This window comes from Hyperolius riggenbachi, chromosome 4 (assembly GCF_040937935.1).
Source record: "Hyperolius riggenbachi isolate aHypRig1 chromosome 4, aHypRig1.pri, whole genome shotgun sequence".
In the NCBI taxonomy this organism is placed as follows: Eukaryota; Metazoa; Chordata; class Amphibia; order Anura; family Hyperoliidae; genus Hyperolius; species Hyperolius riggenbachi.
The window spans coordinates 398,643,133-398,663,078 of NC_090649.1; the positions used below are offsets into that span (position 1 = coordinate 398,643,133).

General features: G+C 44.0%; 1 protein-coding gene across 1 annotated transcript in view; it reads right to left on the bottom strand.

Moving 5' to 3' along the window:
• Nucleotides 1-19,946, bottom strand: part of MRPS5 (mitochondrial ribosomal protein S5) — a 182,621-nt gene that overhangs the window by 24,446 nt on the left and 138,229 nt on the right. Inside the window, exon 6 of the mRNA XM_068279589.1 lies at nt 10,680-10,770. Within this exon, the coding sequence (XP_068135690.1) occupies nt 10,680-10,770 (91 nt within the window). The remainder of the gene's footprint in view (nt 1-10,679; nt 10,771-19,946) is intronic.

Genomic DNA, 19,946 nt, shown 5'->3' on the forward strand with positions numbered 1-19,946 from the left:
GGGACCCAGCGCTGCAAGGCGAGAGTGCTAACCACTACGCCACCGTGCTGCCCACTAAACCACCATGCCGCCCACTACACCACCATGCCGCCCAAATGTATAAATCCACTTCTCCTTTATGTGCTTAATACCACATGAATCTCTGCATTGTGACCACAGATTTTCTAACATAATGTAAACGCTGCTGATTTACAGTGTCTGTCAAGTGAAAAGCAACATGACCCTCAATAACAAGTGATAAGTGCTGTAGTAACATCATGTGCTTCTGGCCAGGCTGGATGGGCTGCAGGAGGCTGGAAATATTCCACTTCACAGCAAGTGGTGTCATTCCACCTTCAGATAAACATATGGCTGACTTTTACTGAAGGTCTTTCTACCTGCTAATGGCACACAAGTTTCCAAATCCCCTTCCTGAGCAATGCCTGGTCCAAAAAACCTGCCAGCACCGGGGCACACGCTGTTATTGTTACACTGGCGGTGTATAAGCTAAAACTATTCCATTTATGGCCCGGCCTGATGCTATTTTTAGGCATGACCTTCTGAAGGTATTTATAAGGGGAACAGTTCAATCCATTTTTTGATAGAAAAGAAAATAATCTACAGTTATTAAGAAAGAGTTTTTTTTTGTGAGAGGTTTAAAGGATCACTATTGCAAAAACTGTAAAATTTAAAATACATGTAAACACATACAAATAAAAAGTATGTTTCTTCCAGAGTAAAATGAGCTACAAATTACTTTTCTCCTATGTTGCTGCTACTTACAGTAGTCAGTAGAAATCTTAGGGAACTGCCAGATTTTGGACTACTGCATCACTTTATGGTAGATTATCAGTATTTCATCTATTGTACTGTCTAGAAAGCATCTATATAAAGAAGCAAGCTGGCAAAAATAAAAACATGAGACTCTTTTCTTTGCTACCAATGTTCTATTAATTATCTGTACTACACATTCAATTCATTATATTCATTATATCACAAGTTCTTTTTTTATTTCTTATACTTTTTTTTTAATTTTACATACTTTAAAGAGGAGCTGTCAGCTATACTATCTCAGGAAAAAATATATATATAACTAGATAAATACTTGCTCTACTTACATAACATATGTATTGCACTGTCCACGTTATGATTCCGGTGAATTTTATAAAGGAAAAGTACAGAATCCTATTCTAGACAGTTTCCATATTTACTGTGGCTATTTTGAAGCCAGTCGTTGTGTAATATCCGCCCTTAGTCTCCTCTGCCTGATTTGCCCGCCCTTCACTATAGAAAGTGCATTGTTTCAGCCTGAGAAATTTTGGCCAATCAGAGAGGAACAGAGGTGTGGGAGGGGAAAACGGGAGGGAAAGAGGCTTCAGCCAATCAGGCTGCATTAGTTAAGTCTGAGGGGAAGAAGAGAAGCAAAAAAAGACAACCCAGCATGCCCTGCAACTTCTCTTTTGTGTACCAAATTTTCTGCGTACCAAATAAAAGTCATGTAAACTGGGGTACGATAATTTATCAACAAGAAAAGTAATAGTGATTTTAACTTTTGGATTGCCTGATTAGCATCTTTATTACTTGTTTACCAGATAAAAATAAAGAATTGATTTTTGATTTTATGCCCGACAGTTACTCTTTAAAGAGAAACTCCGACCAAGAATTTAACTTAATCTCAATCAGTAGCTGATACCCGCTTTTACATGAAAAATCTATTCCTTTTCACAAACAGACCATCAGGGGGCGCTGTATGACTGATATTGTGGTGAAACCCCTCCCACAAGAAACTCTGTGGACCGTGGTACTCCTGGCAGTTTCCTGTCTGTGAATCTTGTTGTATTGTGGGAAATAGCTGTTTACAGCTGTTTCCAACTGCCAAAAAACCATGCAGCAGCTACATCACCTGCCAACAGTAAAAATGTCACCATGTAATAAATGTCAGAATGTAAATCAGGGATTTAAAAGATTTTACAATGGGCAAACACTGACTAAATCATTTATACATAATTATTGTAAAAATGAAGCACTTTTTTCTATTACATTATTTTCACTGGAGTACCTCTTTAAATCTTACAATCTTTTTAAAAGTGGTCCTTTAATGCAATTTACATGCTAACTGCAATCAGAAAGAATTTTCAGCTGAAATGCATTTTTTAATGTGTGCAGATTATTCGGCTGTGCCATTCCTGCAGGAGATGTACAGAAACACACGTGAACTAATTCTTGTTCCATTAACTTGTCAGCATGAGAGACATCCTCACATCAGATGCTCTGAAGACTGTTCCTCTCTTTGGGCGATGGAGGTTTGTAAACAAGATGTGCTGTTACCTGCAACTGTCATGTTGGAGACAGCAAGCAAGGTGCTGACAGATGACGGTTGTTGGATGGGTGGGCAGACATGAGAACAGTCTTCTGAATTCCGCAGACAATAATGTGCTCCAGAATTATCGCTCTGAGAAGGCGAGATAAGCTCAGCTGAGAGCCCATATTCATTTCTATGGAGGTTTATGGAGATCTTTGCTCATAGAGAAATTACTGTACCCCTGACCTAGTACCCCCCCCCCCCCCCATACTTTTAATATTGTTTAATTACTGGTACTATGACTAGCACACAGCACCATCCTCCCCCCTCCTGTTCCCCTTGTAGTCCCCATTCTGCTCAGTCGACTGAGCAGAACGTCGAATATGGGCTCATCCATAATTCAGCCCCCTCCACCTACCAATGCAGTTCCCCTTATGATTTACTGCACACAGTGCGCAGGGGAGCTGTGCTGCGTGTGATCTTGAGGTATTTGAGGTCGGATATCCTTCCGACCTCAAATACCACACGATGGGGAACAGCGGCAGCTCCCCTGTGCTCTGTGTGCAGTAAATCAACAGGTGAACTATAGCAGCGAGTGGAGGGGGCTGAATTATGGACAAACACAAATGTTTTATGTCAGAACGGGTCCGCTGGAAGGGGGAGGATGGTGCTATGTGCTAGTCACACAGCACCAGTAACAAAACATTTTAAAAGTGTTGAGGACCAGGTACCAGGTCAGATGTACTTTAAAGCCCTGGTTATTATTTATTTATATAGCGCCAACTTCTTCCATAGCGCTGTACATAATACAAAACAAATAGTGGGGAACATAGATACATGAGGAGTTCAAAACTCTTACAATCAGGACATGTAGCAATTTAAGTAGTTCAGGTTAGTGTTGATTTGAATGCATATTGGGTGTAATTTATCATAATGTGCAATGCACAGTGTTTAGTATATTGCACACAAATCATTTTTTTTTTAAATTAATCTGGCTGATTTTCAAGGTGAATGTCAGCTGCAACGTGGTTAAAATGAATAGCAGTCTGAACTGTCCAGACTCCCCCTCCATCCCATCATAACCCATATAAAGGTAGCCAAGGAGGAGCTGAGAGGGGGCACCAGCAAGTGTTTTACTGTGAATACAGAGCTGACTCCACCCACCTCCTCATGACTGCAGGTGAAGGATGAACTCTTTGTGGTCAGCACTGTAACGTCTCATCATCTGTTCCTGCCTAGCTACTTACTGCTGATTTATGCAAATGGAGAAATTTAAAAATGGTACGCAGAACAAGGGCTCTAATATAGCATGTGCAATGAAATTATCATAGATAAAGGATTAGTATAAATAAATGAAAACTGGGGCATCTTACAAAAAAAGGACAGGCATTCAACAAGTCAATGTTTCCATATTACGAAATGTAATCAAAAGTAACAAAGGTAATAATATATTCACAAAACATCTCTAAATAGAGATATCTGAATGTATCAGCTGCTAAAGTACAATTCATTGCTTTAGTGACTGACTCCATCAGAGGGCAAAATGTGTTTGTACTGTAGCACCATACAACCATTTATTTCTCTATCCAGAGCTATGGGAAACATTACGTACACTGACTCCATCTGAATAAACAAATTCCGTTGCATAGAGCAGTTGGCACTTGCCTCAGGCAGGCATAACAGCCACACACCATTAGAAGGAATACTGTGTGAAATACACTGGGTGAGAGCATTCAGGCATTTTTGTCCTTTTTAAAGGAGACTGGTGTTTCACAATACAGATCTGTACACTGTGGTAGGGTTTAAAGCACACCTGCAGTGAGAGGGATATGGAGGCTGACATATCTATTTCCTTTTTAACAATACAAATTGCCTGGCTGTCCCTCTGTCAAATGTGCCCATAATCGTCAGATCTATGGCCACCTTTAGAGGCAAAGAGACAAATCTATCTCTATTCGAATCTGATTAGAGATACATTTGTCTCTTAGTTGAAGTTGCCCGTAAACTACAGGCCAATTTCCTGTCCGATTTCAGCATAAAATCATCAGGGAATCGGCTGAGCCTATCGCGTCTGCACCGCTGCAGCCCCTAATGTATAAATCTGCCCCCCAGTGTGTGCATTTATACATTACATGTCCGGTAGCAGCCTCCATGTGGTGACTGACCATCTTGCCGGGCAGCCGCATAGCTGCATACACGCTAGCGATGCATAGCGTCTGACGTCAGACGCTATGCGCCGCTAGCGTGTATGCGGTAATGTATAAATGCACATACCGGGCACATTTATACATTGCGGAGGCAGCAGGAGGGTTTCGTAGTTTCGAAATCGGCCGCCGTACCGCCGCACATCTGACCAACCAACTTCGGCCTGACATTTTGCAGCATGCCCAATCAACAATGCAACCAATTTCCATCCCGAAATTGGTCGCCTTGTTGGTCGGGCACGCACTTGCAGAGTGGTCTGATTTATGGCCACCTTAATACCTTTATCTACTGACCCCGAACAAGCATGGCTGACTGAAGTTTGATTGGATTTGCTGCTTGTGTAATTACCTTGGGACCGACAGAAGGACCAGCGCCTTTTTTTACTTCCTGATCACTGTGTGATTGGCTCACAGTGATCAGAGGGTCAGAAGCCAATTAAATGAAATTGGCTCCTCTCAGTGGTATGGAGCTCAGCTCTCTTTAGACAGCTTAGTTATATGCTGGTTGGCACACGGTAGTCTTAAAACTATGCGCATTAAAACAGTTTAACTTACCTGGGGCTTCTTGCAGCCCCGTGCAGTTATCCTGTGTTAGTATTATCTTTCCGCGAGCCTCCAGTCAGCAGTAGCAACCCCCCCAAAACTGGCCGGTCACGTACCTCCTCATTGTGCTCCTGTGCGTAGCACATTTCTGCGCATGCGCAGTACGGAAACATTGCTACTGCACAGAATGCTCCCAGCTACGGAAACAAGATCAGGATGCGTGCATCTCGGGGCTGCTCATGCGCAGTAGCTTGCGACTGTCCGTGACTTGCCAGCTTTGAGGGAGGTTGCTGCTGCTGACTAGAGGGTGGTGGAAGGACAGCACAGCCTCTCACAGAAGCATGTTCATGCTGGATCTAGATATTTATGTGCATTATGAGTTCATTCGTCATGGTCCCCACATTAACGCCTTGAAAAATCTGACTTTCCACTCAAAAATGTTCAGACACGAAGAGACAGGCTTCCTGTGATGTTCCATCCATCACCCTTCAATTCCCTCCTCTTCGCTGCCTCATTAACTTCATTAAGGGCCCTTTTCCACTAGCAATCGCTAGCGTTCACGCTGAACGCTAGCGATTGCTGAATCGCAATTACCGGCGATTCCCCGACGTTCGCGGCCGCGATTTTGCTATGCTATGCACTGCATAGGAAAATCGCGGCAATTATCGCTCCGCCGCGCGTTCGCGTTCCCGGCAAAAACGAATCGCGGTAGTGGAAATGACCTACCGTGATTCCCATGTTAAAAAGCAAACCGTAGCGATTGTAAAATCGCTAGCGGTTTGCGTTTTTGCGATTCAGCCAGCGCAAACGCGCTGGTGGAAAAGGGCCCTAAAGAATGGTTACAGGAACCTGAGTGTCTGAGGAGGGAAACAGACAGTTGAACATATCTCTGTACTCTTTGATTCGGGTCAGGTACACTTCAACTTTTTTTTTTTTTTCTTTCTAGATTGCCAAGATCAGCACATGTACATTTTAAATTATAAACATAAATACAGTTTGACGAAAGTTATTGGGTTTTGCCCATGAAGATAGTAAAAAGGATAACTTCAAGATGCATTAAATGAAAAATCTCCCTATGATGAATAGTTTATTGCCATTCATTTTTAATGACCTTTTTTATAATCTGCATTGGAATATTGGTAAAGCAGTATTTGCTGCTCTGTTTCCAAAGTCTAAAAAGGACTTGAAGTGCATCATAAGCAGAAGTGCAATGTAATGAGCAGTTTTCTTTAGCCACAATTAACATGCACTATGCACTGTCCTGTGGCTACTGTACCGAGACATTAAAAAATGGGACACTCAATTCCCGATTTATGTATCATTAGGTAACTACCATTTATTATTATTATTAGTTATATTCATTCAAGAGTTGAAATGTTATCCTGGCTATGTTACCACCGCCCCATCTGGTACCTTGAGGAATCCATTCACACATTACAATGAAGTCCTCAGCAATTTGTTTATTTCCTTCATACATGTATTGGCAGTAATCTCACAATAATGGATCATTGAATGTGCAACAGACTTCTGGACATGCAATATGTCACTGAAGTCCAGTGCCAAATACATTTATTAAGCAGCTGTCTTTCTGTACTTTGGTTGTCAGCAGGCCATTTAGTTGGGCGTTGCTATGTTATGCTCTCTTTGTTTTACATGGTTCAGAATATTGAACAGTAAAGTGTCACAGGGATTTTTATCTATGAGTGCCATAGCAATGTTAACACAGCGCTTTAATGTCAAGTACTTTTGATTTTAAAATTATGTTTCCTGCCTTACAAAATCAGATCTTTGTAATATTTTGGAGAAGATGAAAGCAAAGGGAATACAAGACGAATCAGGTGGTTTCCCGCACATGGTGCTGAAACTTGGCGCTGCTATTGCATAATGCTAAAGTATGCACCCTGCGCAAGGGTAGTTCGGGGATCCAGCGATCGCTGGACCCTGAATTACTTCTTCCAACATGCTACGACTCGGAGGCAGATAAGTCTGAGTAACTTTTGGGTACCTGGAGTCGGAGGTTTCATAAAGTGAGGAGTCTGAGTGGGATGATTTTTGTACCGACTCCACAGCCCTATTAACCACCCTGGCGTTCTATTAAGATCGCCAGGGCAGCTGCGGGAGGGTTTTTTTTAAATAAAAAAAAAACTATTTCATGCAGCCAACTGAAAGTTGGCTGCATGAAAGCCCACTAGAGGGCGCTCCGGAGGCGTTCTTCCGATCGCCTCCGGCGCCCAGAATAAACAAGGAAGGCCGCAATGAGTGGCCTTCCTTGTTTTGCTTACATCGTCGCCATAGCGACGAGCGGAGTGACGTCATGGACGTCAGCCGACGTCCTGACGTCAGACGCCTCCGATCCAGCCCTTAGCGCTGGCCGGAACTTTTTGTTCCGGCTACGCTGGGCTCAGGCGGCTGGGGGGACCCTCTTTCGCCGCTGCTCGCGGCGGATCGCCGCAGAGCAGCGGCGATCGGGCAGCACACGCGGCTGGCAAAGTGCCGGCTGCGTGTGCTGCTCTTTATTTGAAGAAAATCGGCCCAGCAGGGCCTGAGCGGCAGCCTCCGGCGGTGATGGACGAGCTGAGCTCGTCCATACCGCCCGGCTGGTTAAGTATCAGACTGAGCAATTTTTGGGTACCTGGAGTCGGAGTCAGTCATTTCATAAACGGAGTCGGAGTTGGATGATGATTGTAGTGACTCCACAGACCTGCTCCCAGTGCCTAAAACTAAACTCGCCCCCTAATTCCTGAAACTAGCCCCAGCACCCAAACAACTGCTGGTTGTAGTCAACCCTCTAGGATGGGCTACAACCATTGTTTCCTAGTTAGTAGCCGATCAGTTACTATCAGCATCAGGTGCCCAACTCACCGATTGGATGCCTAATTATCAATAATTAACACAGGGGTCTATTAGACACCTGCCAATACCCGTGCCTAAATGACCTGATCTGGGGTTAAATTGTCTGCATTGTGTAGGGTAGGCAGCTAATTTAAAGGGAACCATGCACTACGTTTTTCCTGCAGTTTGTCCTAGTTTTGAATGGCTATAAGAGGTGCCATGTTCCCCCTCCCTTTCTAGATGCCCATTATTTATCCAGGGGAAGGTGCGAAGATAGCATCTGTGGCTTCTCTAAACTCTTTGAAGAATTATTATTATTATTATTATTTAGTATTTACAGGGAGTGCAGAATTATTAGGCAAATTAGTATTTTGACCACATCATCCTCTTTATGCATGTTGTCTTACTCCAAGCTGTATAGGCTCGAAAGCCTACTACCAATTAAGCATATTAGGTGATGTGCATCTCTGTAATGAGAAGGGGTGTGGTCTAATGACATCAACACCCTATATCAGGTGTGCATAATTATTAGGCAACTTCCTTTCCTTTGGCAAAATGGGTCAAAAGAAGAACTTGACAGGCTCAGAAAAGTCAAAAATAGTGAGGTATCTTGCAAAGGGATGCAGCACTCTTAAAATTGCAAAGCTTCTGAAGCGTGATCATCGAACAATCAAGCGTTTCATTCAAAATAGTCAACAGGGTCGCAAGAAGCGTGTGGAAAAACCAAGGCGCAAAATAATTGCCCATGAACTGAGAAAAGTCAAGCGTGCAGCTGCCAAGATGCCACTTGCCACCAGTTTGGCCATATTTCAGAGCTGCAACATCACTGGAGTGTCCAAAAGCACAAGGTGTGCAATACTCAGAGACATGGCCAAGGTAAGAAAGGCTGAAAGACGACCACCACTGAACCAGACACACAAGCTGAAACGTCAAGACTGGGCCAAGAAATATCTCAAGACTGATTTTTCTAAGGTTTTATGGACTGATGAAATGAGAGTGAGGCTTGATGGGCCCGTGGCTGGATTGGTAAAGGGCAGAGAGCTCCAGTCCGACTCAGACGCCAGCAAGGTGGAGGTGGAGTACTGGTTTGGGCTGGTATCATTAAAGATGAGCTTGTGGGGCCTTTTTGGGTTGAGAACGGAGTCAAGCTCAACTCCCAGTCCTGCTGCCAGTTTCTGGAAGACACCTTTTTCAAGCAGTGGTACAGGAAGAAGTCTGCATCCTTCAAGAAAAACATGATTTTCATGCAGGACAATGCTCCATCACACGCGTCCAAGTACTCCACAGCGTGGCTGGCAAGAAAGGGTATAAAAGAAGAAAAACTAATGACATGGCCTCCTTGTTCACCAGATCTGAACCCCATTGAGAACCTGTGGTCCATCATAAAATGTGAGATTTACAAGGAGGGAAAACAGTACACCTCTCTGAACAGTGTCTGGGAGGCTGTGGTTGCTGCTGCAAGCAATGTTGATGGTGAACAGATCAAAACACTGACAGAATCCATGGATGGCAGGCTTTTGAGTGTCCTTGCAAAGAAAGGTGGCTATATTGGTCACTGATTTGTTTTTGTTTTGTTTTTGAATGTCAGAAATGTATATTTGTGAATGTTGAGATGTTATATTGGTTTCACTTGTAAAAATAAATAATTGAAATGGGTATATATTTGTTTTTTTGTTAAGTTGCCTAATAATTATGCACAGTAATAGTCACCTGCACACACAGATATCCCCCTAAAATAGCTAAAACTAAAAACAAACTAAAAACTACTTTCAAAAATATTCAGCTTTGACATTGAGTTTTTTGGGTTCATTGAGAACATGGTTGTTGTTCAATAATAAAATTATTCTTTAAAAATACCACTTGCCTAATAATTCTGCACTCCCCGTATATAGCGCCGACATACCACGCAGCGCTGTACAGTGTATATATATATATATATATATATATATATATATATATATATATATATATATATATATATATATATATATATATCGTCACTAACTGTCCCTCAAAGGAGCTCACAATCTAATCCCTACCATTGCCATATGTCTATATTATGTAGTGTAAGTACTGTAGTCTAGGGCCAATTTTTTTAGGGGGAGCCAATTAACTTATCCGTATGTTTTTGGAATGTGGGAGGAAACCAGAGTGCCCGGAGGAAACCCACACAGACACGGAGAGAACATACAAACTCTTTGCAGATAGTGCCCTGGCTGGGATTCGAACCAGGGACCCAGCGCTGCAAGGCGAGAGAGCTAACCACTACGCCACCGTAGAGTCCAATCTCACCACCACCCTGCTGATGAAAGCTTTTATTTTCTCTCTGTTAATGTGTGCAATAAAATAATTACAGCAGTCCTTATCTGCCTGAAACTTCTGCATTCGGGCAAGCCCTGGAAGTATAGATATGGATGGATAAAGGCCTCTGATAAAATTTTAAATGTAAAAAGAAGAGGTAAATTTTTTTATTTTTTTTGGAATAAGCCACACTGTTGGCGTGCATGTTTAATGTGCTATTGAGATGCCCTGGGTGCTAAAAATGGTGCTTGGTTCACTTTAAATCCCAGGATGTTAAGGGGACAGAGATCTCTGGATGTGAACGGAGGCAAGCATTGTGAGGACCTAATAGAGACGGCACTTATACTGCAAAGGCTGCGGTGTATGGAACCGGAAACTCAGGCGGTGTCTAAATAGAGGTAATGAATAGATTTTTTTTGGGGGGGGGGGGGGGGGCAATCATAGAGTTCACCTTTAAATATATGGATACATTACACAAATGTGCAGAACTGAAAGGACAATGACACGTGATTACTTACCAGCTGCTCCTTTGCCATTGCCAACAACCACTAAGGCACTCATAGATCTCCTCCTTCCTTCTTTGGCTGTCATGTTGAATACACTTTTCAGCTATAATGCAGGAAACATCTCAGCATTAATTATAATGTATAAAGCTCACAGAAAAAGAAAATGCAACACCAGTTCTGTATCTTCCTATTTTTCTTGCCAGTCACAGTTTGTCCCCATTAAGAAAATCATGGCAAGCAGGAACATCGTTATCTCCTGCAGGGCACTCCGATCTGTGTGCAGCAGAATTAAACTGTCTGGGTACGGAATTTCATAACTTTATTTAACAGAAAATAAGGCATTCAGCCACTGCAGGTTTCATGTATTAAACATCAGCAAAATACATAAGACAACCATCTGTTACAAAGCAACAAGGGCACAACACATTTTTTGTGAATATCCTACTAACCGACACCACACTAATTGCCCAATGCAGTTCATGTTTAAAGGACAACTGTAGTTAGAGGTATTTGGAGGCTGCCATATTTATTTCCTTTTAAGCAATATCAGTTACCTGGCTATCCTGTGGATCCCTTGCCTCTAATACATTTAGCCATAGACCATAGACAAGCATGCAGATCAGGTGTTTCTGACATTTGACAAGATTAGCTGCATGCTAGTTGCTGGTGTTATTCAGACACTACTGCAGCCAAATAGTTCAGCAGGGCTGCCAGGCAACTGGTATTGCTTAAAAGGAAATAAATACGGCAGCCTCCATATATCTCACTACAGTTGACCTTTAAATGTCCTCACCAGTTAGTGCTGGCCTCTCACAGAATCGATAAAGGAAAACTGTAACAAGAGAGATATGGAGGCTGTCATTTTTATTTCTATTTAAGCAATACTAGTTGCCTGGCAACCCTGCTGATGTTCTGCCATTTAGCCACAGACCTTGAACAAGCATGCAGCAGATCAGGAGTTTCTGACAGTATTGTCAGATCTACAAGATTAACTGCATGCTGGTTTCCGGTGTTATTCAGACACTACTGCAGCCAAATAGATCAGCAGAGCTGCCAGGTAACTGGTATTGTTTAAAAAGAAATACATATGGCAACCTCTCACTACAGCAGTCCTTTAAGTTTTTTTTTCTTTTTTGTTTTCCCACCAGAAAGGTTTCCCGGTTCTGAGAAGGAAGCAATCATTAGGGCACTATCAAAAAAAATCCCTCCCTGGACCCAGAAAGTATTAGGGCTCATACACAACATGTGCAGTGCTGTAAAATATGATGCACTGAACATTGTGTGCGATATGCATGGTAACATGAAAGTCCACTTACTTTCAAGTTACCATTCACAGTATAGAAATGGTTCCAGTGTCCAGGAACATTTTATTGCACAGCCCACACAATTTCCTGTTGGGTTCCATTGTTTTGTGGCCACTGACGCCCGCGCTATGATGCACCCCACTGAGCATTGGGAAACGCATGCATGATGTGTGTGCGCGCATGCGTTGTGTAGTGTAAATGATTCCTAAGTGACTACAAATCTGTCTCCAACCTCCTCCTTATGGGAAAAGTTATTGAAAAAGGCTGTCCATCTACAACCTGAAGCTTTTTTGATCTCCACACACCTGCCACTAACACAGCTCTACACATGTCATTAAAACAATAGAATACAGTACACAATACACACAAGCAAGGCTATCATGATACCAGACGTTGAATAAATCCATGTAAATTTGCAGCAATCTTCCCTTGCTCTCATGTGTTCTAAGTACAGTAGTAAAATAACTCCTATACAGCAATGACATGGTGGTGACAGCGCATGTTGAATAAACTATACAAATCTGTAGAGGGCAGTCCTTCCCTGCTAGACTAACATGCTCTGAAAGCAGTATAACAACATGGCTGAGCCCACAGCAATGAACAATCAGAGTAATTTTCACCTTGGCTATACTGTGCAGTGCTGATATATAAATAAAGCAATCATCAGACCTGTACTCAAATATCCCTCCCTAGATCCAAAAATTATAAGCAGCTACATATCTGTCCCCAACCTCCCCATCCTGGGGAAGTTACTTTTCTTTTCCACTAATGTTCCATTATATGTACTACACATACAGTTCTTTATCTCGTAAGTTTATCTTTGTTTCAGTGTCACTTTAACTACCTGGGGACCGCCTAACGCCGATGGGCGTGGCCGCGGTGGCAAGTCCTGGGGCTGCAGTTTCCGAGGGAATGGCCGTGCGCATGCACCATCGTTCCCTGCCACTTCACGGAATGGAGTTCCGTGATTAGCTTGCTAGCCGCCGATCGCGGCTAGCAGGCTGTTTGTAAACGAAAGGGGAAAGAAATCCCCTTTGTTTACAGCTGTACAGCGCTGCGGTCCCCAGCAATGCTGTACGAGATTGGCGATAGTCGGCCTCTGATTGGCCGGGGAGCGCTGTCCTCTCATAGGCTGATGCCTATGAGAGGCGGAACAGGACGAATCGCCGTCCTGCTCAACTCTCTTTACGGAGGGGAGGAGGGAAGGGGGGGGAGGAGGGAAGGGGAGGGAGGAGGGAGAGAGAGCCTCAGAGGCTTGGGAAGGGAAAAAAAAAAAAAAAACACGGTCACAGCAATCTGACCCCTCCGGCGGCATGTCCCCTTAGGGACAAAAAAAGGAGGCGAGTCCGATCGCTGGGCCCCATAGCTGGGCTGTGCAGGAGGCTGAAAAGCCTGCATAGCCCAGCGCAACAAAAAAGAGCCTGGTCGTTGGGGTTAGCACTGTGGTCATCAAGTGGTTAAAGCACACCTGAAGTGAGAGGGATATGGAGGCTGGCATATTTCTTGCCTTTTAAACAATGCAAATTACCTGGCTGTCCTGCTGATCCTCTTCCTAGAATACTTTTAGCCATAGACCCTAAGCAATCATGTCAATCAGGAAATTTTGACTGAAGTATGATTGGATTAGCTGCAAGTTTGTTTTGGAAGTGTGATTCAAACACAAATGCAGCCAAAAAGATCAGCAGGACAGCCAGGCAACCGGTTCTGTAAAAAAATGATTAAATATGGCAGCCTCCATATCCCTCTCAGTTCAGATTTAAAGTACAAATAACCCTAGACAAAATACCCTATAAGCCCAAGATAATAGATGGAAAGGAGGAGTTTTAAACCTGGTTCAGGTCCATTAATCAAAATCCACTGGGAAAAACATGTTTTGGTTTTTTTTATGCACAAATTCACTTTTATTCTTCAATCAGAAATCTAAGTTGCAGACATAGCGTGCGGACACAATTTCAGGATTCCAAATCACAAAAGAGAGACTAACTGACACGTGTTTCACGGCCAAACGCCGCTTCCTGTAGACCAGTGCTGTCCAACTTCGCGGGCACGGAGGGCCGTTTTTTTTTCCAGGCCACATGGTGGAGGGCCGGCAGACCTCCGGACCCCTCCCCCCCCCCTCCCACACCCCCCGGGAGGAAAAAAAAATCTAGCAGAAGATTTCTCCACAAAGGACAACCAGATTGGCTGCAGATTGTCCACAAAATGCAATCAGATTGGCCACAAATTCGCCCACAAAATGAGGTCAGATTGGCTGTAGATTTGCCCACAAAATGCAGTCAGATTGGCTGTAGATTTGCCCACAAAATGCAGTCAGATTGGCTGTAGATTCGCCCACAAAACGCAGTCATATTGGCTGTAGATTCGCCCACAAAATGCAGTCATATTGGCTGTAGATTCGCCCACAAAATGCAGTCATATTGGCTGTAGATTCGCCCACAAAATGCAGTCAGATTGGCTGTAGATTCGCCCACAAAACGCAGTCATATTGGCTCTAGATTCGCCCACAAAATGCAGTCATATTGGCTGTAGATTCGCCCACAAAATGCAGTCATATTGGCTGTAGATTTGCCCACAAAATGCAGTCAGATTGGCTACAAATTCGCCCACAAAATGAGGTCAGATTGGCTGTAGATTTGCCCACAAAATGCAGTCAGATTGGCTGTAGATTTGCCCACAAAATGCAGTCAGATTGGCTGTAGATTCGCCCACAAAACGCAGTCATATTGGCTGTAGATTCGCCCACAAAATGCAGTCATATTGGCTGTAGATTCGCCCACAAAATGCAGTCATATTGGCTGTAGATTCGCCCACAAAATGCAGTCAGATTGGCTGTAGATTCGCCCACAAAACGCAGTCATATTGGCTCTAGATTCGCCCACAAAATGCAGTCATATTGGCTGTAGATTCGCCCACAAAATGCAGTCATATTGGCTGTAGATTCGCCCACAAAATGCAGTCATATTGGCTGTAGATTCGCCCACAAAATGCAGTCATATTGGCTGTAGATTCGCCCACAAAATGAAGTCATATTGGCTGTAGATTCGCCCACAAAATGCAGTCAGATTGGCTGTAGATTCGCCCACAAAACGCAGTCATATTGGCTCTAGATTCGCCCACAAAATGCAGTCATATTGGCTGTAGATTCGCCCACAAAATGCAGTCATATTGGCTGTAGATTCGCCCACAAAATGCAGTCATATTGGCTGTAGATTCGCCCACAAAATGCAGTCATATTGGCTGTAGATTCGCCCACAAAATGAAGTCAGATCGGCTGCTACAATGTAATATTTACAGCCCCTCTCTGCTCCGCTCCCCTCCCCTCGTTCCCAGTTTCCCCCGTGCTGCCGGCGCCTCACCTCTCAGATTGGACCGGGCAGGAGATAGCAACCAGCCAGACCTGCGCACGGCAGCCGCGCGGTGAATTTAAATGCAGGAAGTGACATCATCGGTCACGTCCAGCATTTAAAGTCCCCCGTGCGCCTGCCATGCGCCGGTGTGGCTGGTTCCTATCTCCTGCCCGCAGCCGATCTGAGGTGAGGTGGCGGCAGCAGCAGCATCGGGGGAACAAGGGGAGCGGAGCGGAGATGTAAATTTACGTTATAGCAGCCGATGAATGGGGGGAAAAGATTAAAAAAAAAAAAAGTCCCCTCAGCTCTGGCTAACTGCTACAGCAAGGGGGCCGCAGCAGAAGGCCTGGCAGGCCGGATGCGGCCCGCGGGCCACCAGTTGAACAGCACTGCTGTAGATCATAAGAAGTGTATCACCGCAATCTGTACTGAAGAGAAAGAGAGCGTTCTGCGACGATCATCCATGGATAAACGGTGACACACTTTGTACATGGATGCATAAGGCGCGCATGGAATCGTCGCAGAACGCTCTCTTTCTCTTCAGTACAGATTGCAGTGATACACTTTTTTTTTTTTGTAAACACTATTTTTTATTAAAGATCATAAATCCAGTTACAAATAGTAGTATTAAACATATATCAGCTTTATAGTCTTCTGTTACATAAATTGAACACTATCTATGTCAAGGAGTACAAAGAGGAAAAGTCTGTTAACAAAATCTTCAGTCTAAAGGTTGAGACTCAAACAATCTTTCTAGGGCCCTTTTCCACTGGCAATCGCAATCACAAACGCCAGCGATTGCGATTTTTCATTAATTTTGTTATGCGATTGCGATTTGCGATTTTAATTTGCATTGCATTATCCCTCTTAAAATCGCTCCAGAAAGCGATTGCGATTTGCAAATCGAATCACTATAGTGGAAAATACTTTTCATGATTTCTATGATATAGTAGCAACCCTAGCGATTTGCGATTTTGCGATTCAGCAGTGTAGTGGAAAAGGGCCCTTAGAAGTGGAAATAAGATTAAAGGTCAATCTGAGTAGAGGCAAATGTCCATAAAGTTCGGGTACAGGCTGGACCAAGACTAAACTTATGGATTTCTCTATATCCATAAAGTAAAACACCCAATATACCAATAGAAGTAAATAGGAAAGGTATTAAAACATGTTTGACTATAGTACAGCATCAGTTGAACAGAAGAGAGAAGAAAAAAGGTAGTTTAAAGACCAGAGAGAAGCTCTAATTAATGAGCCTTAGTAAAAAGAAGAAGAATAAAGAAGAAAAAAAAAGTAAGATTAGAAAATAAAGATAAGAAGAGTCTCAATGCTCAGAGTCCTACCACAGATAGCAGAGGTAATGTAGTATCTAAAAATATAAAAAGCAAGGAGCCTAGAACACATTTGAAAGAGCCCAAATAGTTTGGAGTAAGGAGTCTAGGTATCTCGACCATTCCAGAATATCTATTAGATTCAATGTCTAATTTGCTCAAGATGAGGGCTAAGAATATTGAGACCAAGGATCACAGATTTTTTTTAAATTTATGTTCCAGGTTTCTCAAGGAAGCTGTCAATTGCTCCATAGATTTAGTCCACTTTATTTTATTGCGGTGATACACTTCTTATGGTCTACTGTTGATGTGTTTGCATACTGTGTGCCTCTGAGGAAGCGGCTTTTGGCCGTGAAACACAAGTCAGGCAGTCTCTTCTGTGATTTGGAGTCCTGAAATTGTGTCCGCACACTATGTCCGCAACTTAGAAGATTTATGATTGAAGAATAAAAGTGAATTTGTTCATAAAAAACCCTGTGTTTTTTTCCAGTGGATTTTGCTTGTTGCTACGTTGTGTAGTGGAACAGAACTACTGATTTTATTGTGGTCATTATTGCTCAGGTCCAGTAATGCTTTATTCCCTTTCTAAATGTACCCCTTTGCTTCCTGCCACGTGACACACAGACCCCTGCTGCAATCTGAACTGTCTGAGGTTATGATCGTTGACCAATTTCAACATCTTCTAAAAATCATGGGTCATTTTGACAATTACCAGCAGATGGCAGTATCGCAACATGCTTGTTCAATCAGCATAAAAAAAACAAAAAAAACCCATATATATTAAACACACTTTGAAATGGCTTTTCTGTAGAAATATGGCCCATCAACCTACAACAACACTACTGCAGCAGGTCTCTTTAGTGCCATAAAACTGTTGCTATTTTTTTTTCTGCTCTTTTTTCCTTTCTACTGTTATTGCTGTACGAGTGTCTAAACACAATCTTGGGAGACCTTGCAAGCAGTACAGTATATATTTTTTCCCATATTCTTAATGCTTGTCTGCTGTAAGTGAAAAGAATGCTTGATTGTGTTCGCTGAGAGCAGCAGATAGGTGAAAAGGTCAGAGGAGATGAACTTGCACCCAGCTGATTTATCTGTGACCGTTTTTTCCCCGTTTACTGTAAAGCCTGACGATATATAATACCTAATAAAGCATTTTCAGCATTGGAAGATGGTGGCGTGAGGAAAACTACAATGGATCACAGTGTAGCTAGTGAGACAATAAATTAATGCTGTTATTTACGAGCACAGATTTCTGCTGTGCTGTGCACTGCCAAACAAAGAGTCTCTGCTGGAATCACAACAGGGAAATTATTTAGGCCATTTGCCATAGTCACACATTTTTTTTTTTAATAATAAACTATAAAAGGACTTAAACCCAGGAATTGAATTTCGCCTTTATAAAAAGCGGGCAGCAGCACTAGATGTCACTTGGCTTTTATTGTTATTTTTTGCCATAACATGTGTGAGGCGTGTCTAAAGTCCGGCCTGAGGGCAAAATACGGTCCACGAGCAAATTCTGGTGGCCCCCAAAGGTTTCTACAGTTGTTAATTCCATAGCTGTGGTGCTCCATGCAGGGGCCAGCAGCAGCAACAGCCACTGATTAGCAGCTGCCACTGTGCCAGAAGCAGTAACAGGTACTGATTAGCAACCACCACTGTGCCAGCAGCAGTAACAGCCACCGATTAGCAGCTGCCACTGTGCCAGCAGCAGTAACAGGTACTGATTAGAAGCCACCACTGTGCCAGCAGCAGTAACAGCCACCGATTAGCATCTGCCACTGTGCCAGCAGCAGTAACAGGTACTGATTAGAAGCCACCACTGTGCCAGCAGCAGTAACGGGCACTGATAAGCAGCAGTGGCGTTCCTTCCTACCACAGGGCGCAGGGGGGCGTGGCGCACCGGGTGCCAGACAGCCAGGGGGGTGTCGCCACGAACCCCCATAGATAAAGTCATGCAGGAGCGGGGAAGAGCAGCGCTAGGAGGAGGAGGGGTGACAGCAGGAATAGCGGCGGGGAAGGGAGACATATCCCCCCCCCTCCCTCACCTGGGTCCCCTCCTTCTGCCTCTCTTCCCCCCCCCCAAAAAAATGCGGGCAGCGAGCAAGCGGGCGCGGAGAATACTTACGTCACTTCTGCGTATCAGCCTGGAACGCTGTTCATTGGAGGCGCAGAAGAGGCACGTGACGGCAACGCAGCGTTCCAGACTGATACGCGGAAGTAACGTGAGTATTCTTCGCGCCCGCCTGCTCGCCGTTTGCTGCCCGCTGCCCACACTTTGGGGGGGGGAGGGGGGGAGAGAGGCAGAAGGAGGGGACCCAGGTGAGGGAGGGGATATGTCCCCCCCCCTCCCCACCGCTATCCTTGCTGTCACCCCTCCTTCTAGCTACACTGGGGGGGGGGGGGGGGGGGCACTATGCTAGCTACACTGGGGGCCACTATACTACCTAAACTGGGGGCCACTATACTAGCTATACTGGGGGCCACTATACTACCTATACAGGGGGCAGCTATACGGGGGCCACTATACTAGCTACACTGGGCATGGGGGTCGCTACACTAGCTATACTGGGGGCCACTATATTACCTATAGGGGGGGCACCATACCATACTAGCTACCTATACTGGGGGCAGTTGTGGCAAAGGGGGGGTGCTTTGGGTGCTGAAGCACCCCCTAAAATTCTCCAAGCACCCCCCAGCGTGAACTGACTTTCGGCATCTAAGATGCCGTGTCAGTTCACCGCAGCAGCAGAGCAGGGCTATAGTAAAATGTCTGAAGCCCTGCTCTGGAGACTTTGGGAGTTTCAGTTACTGTCTGCAGAGGATCGTGTGAGCTGCGCACCGGATGGAGGCCCGAAACAGGAGCTCTGCTGCAGGTGAGTAAATGTTTTTTGTTTTTTTTTTATTTATATTTTTACGTTTATGTTCTGGCCAGGTCTGCTTCACGATTGAAGTGTTTTCTGGGCAAATCTGCCCAACATGATTGCCTGCATTTTCTGGGCAAATCTGCCGACGTGATTGCATGTATTTTCTGGGCAAATCTGCCGACCTGATTGCATGTATTTTCTGGGCAAATCTGCCGACATGATTGAACGTATTCTCTGGGCAAATCTGCCGACATGATTGCATGTATTTTCTGGGCAAATCTGCTGACATGATTGAACGTATTCTCTGGGCAAATCTGCACAAATTACGTGTATTTTCTTGAGAAAACCTGGACAACTATGTGAATTTTCTGGAGAAAGGGTCACCAAAACTTGGGTCCACTGTCTTTCCGTTGCACTTTTAAAGGAAACCCGA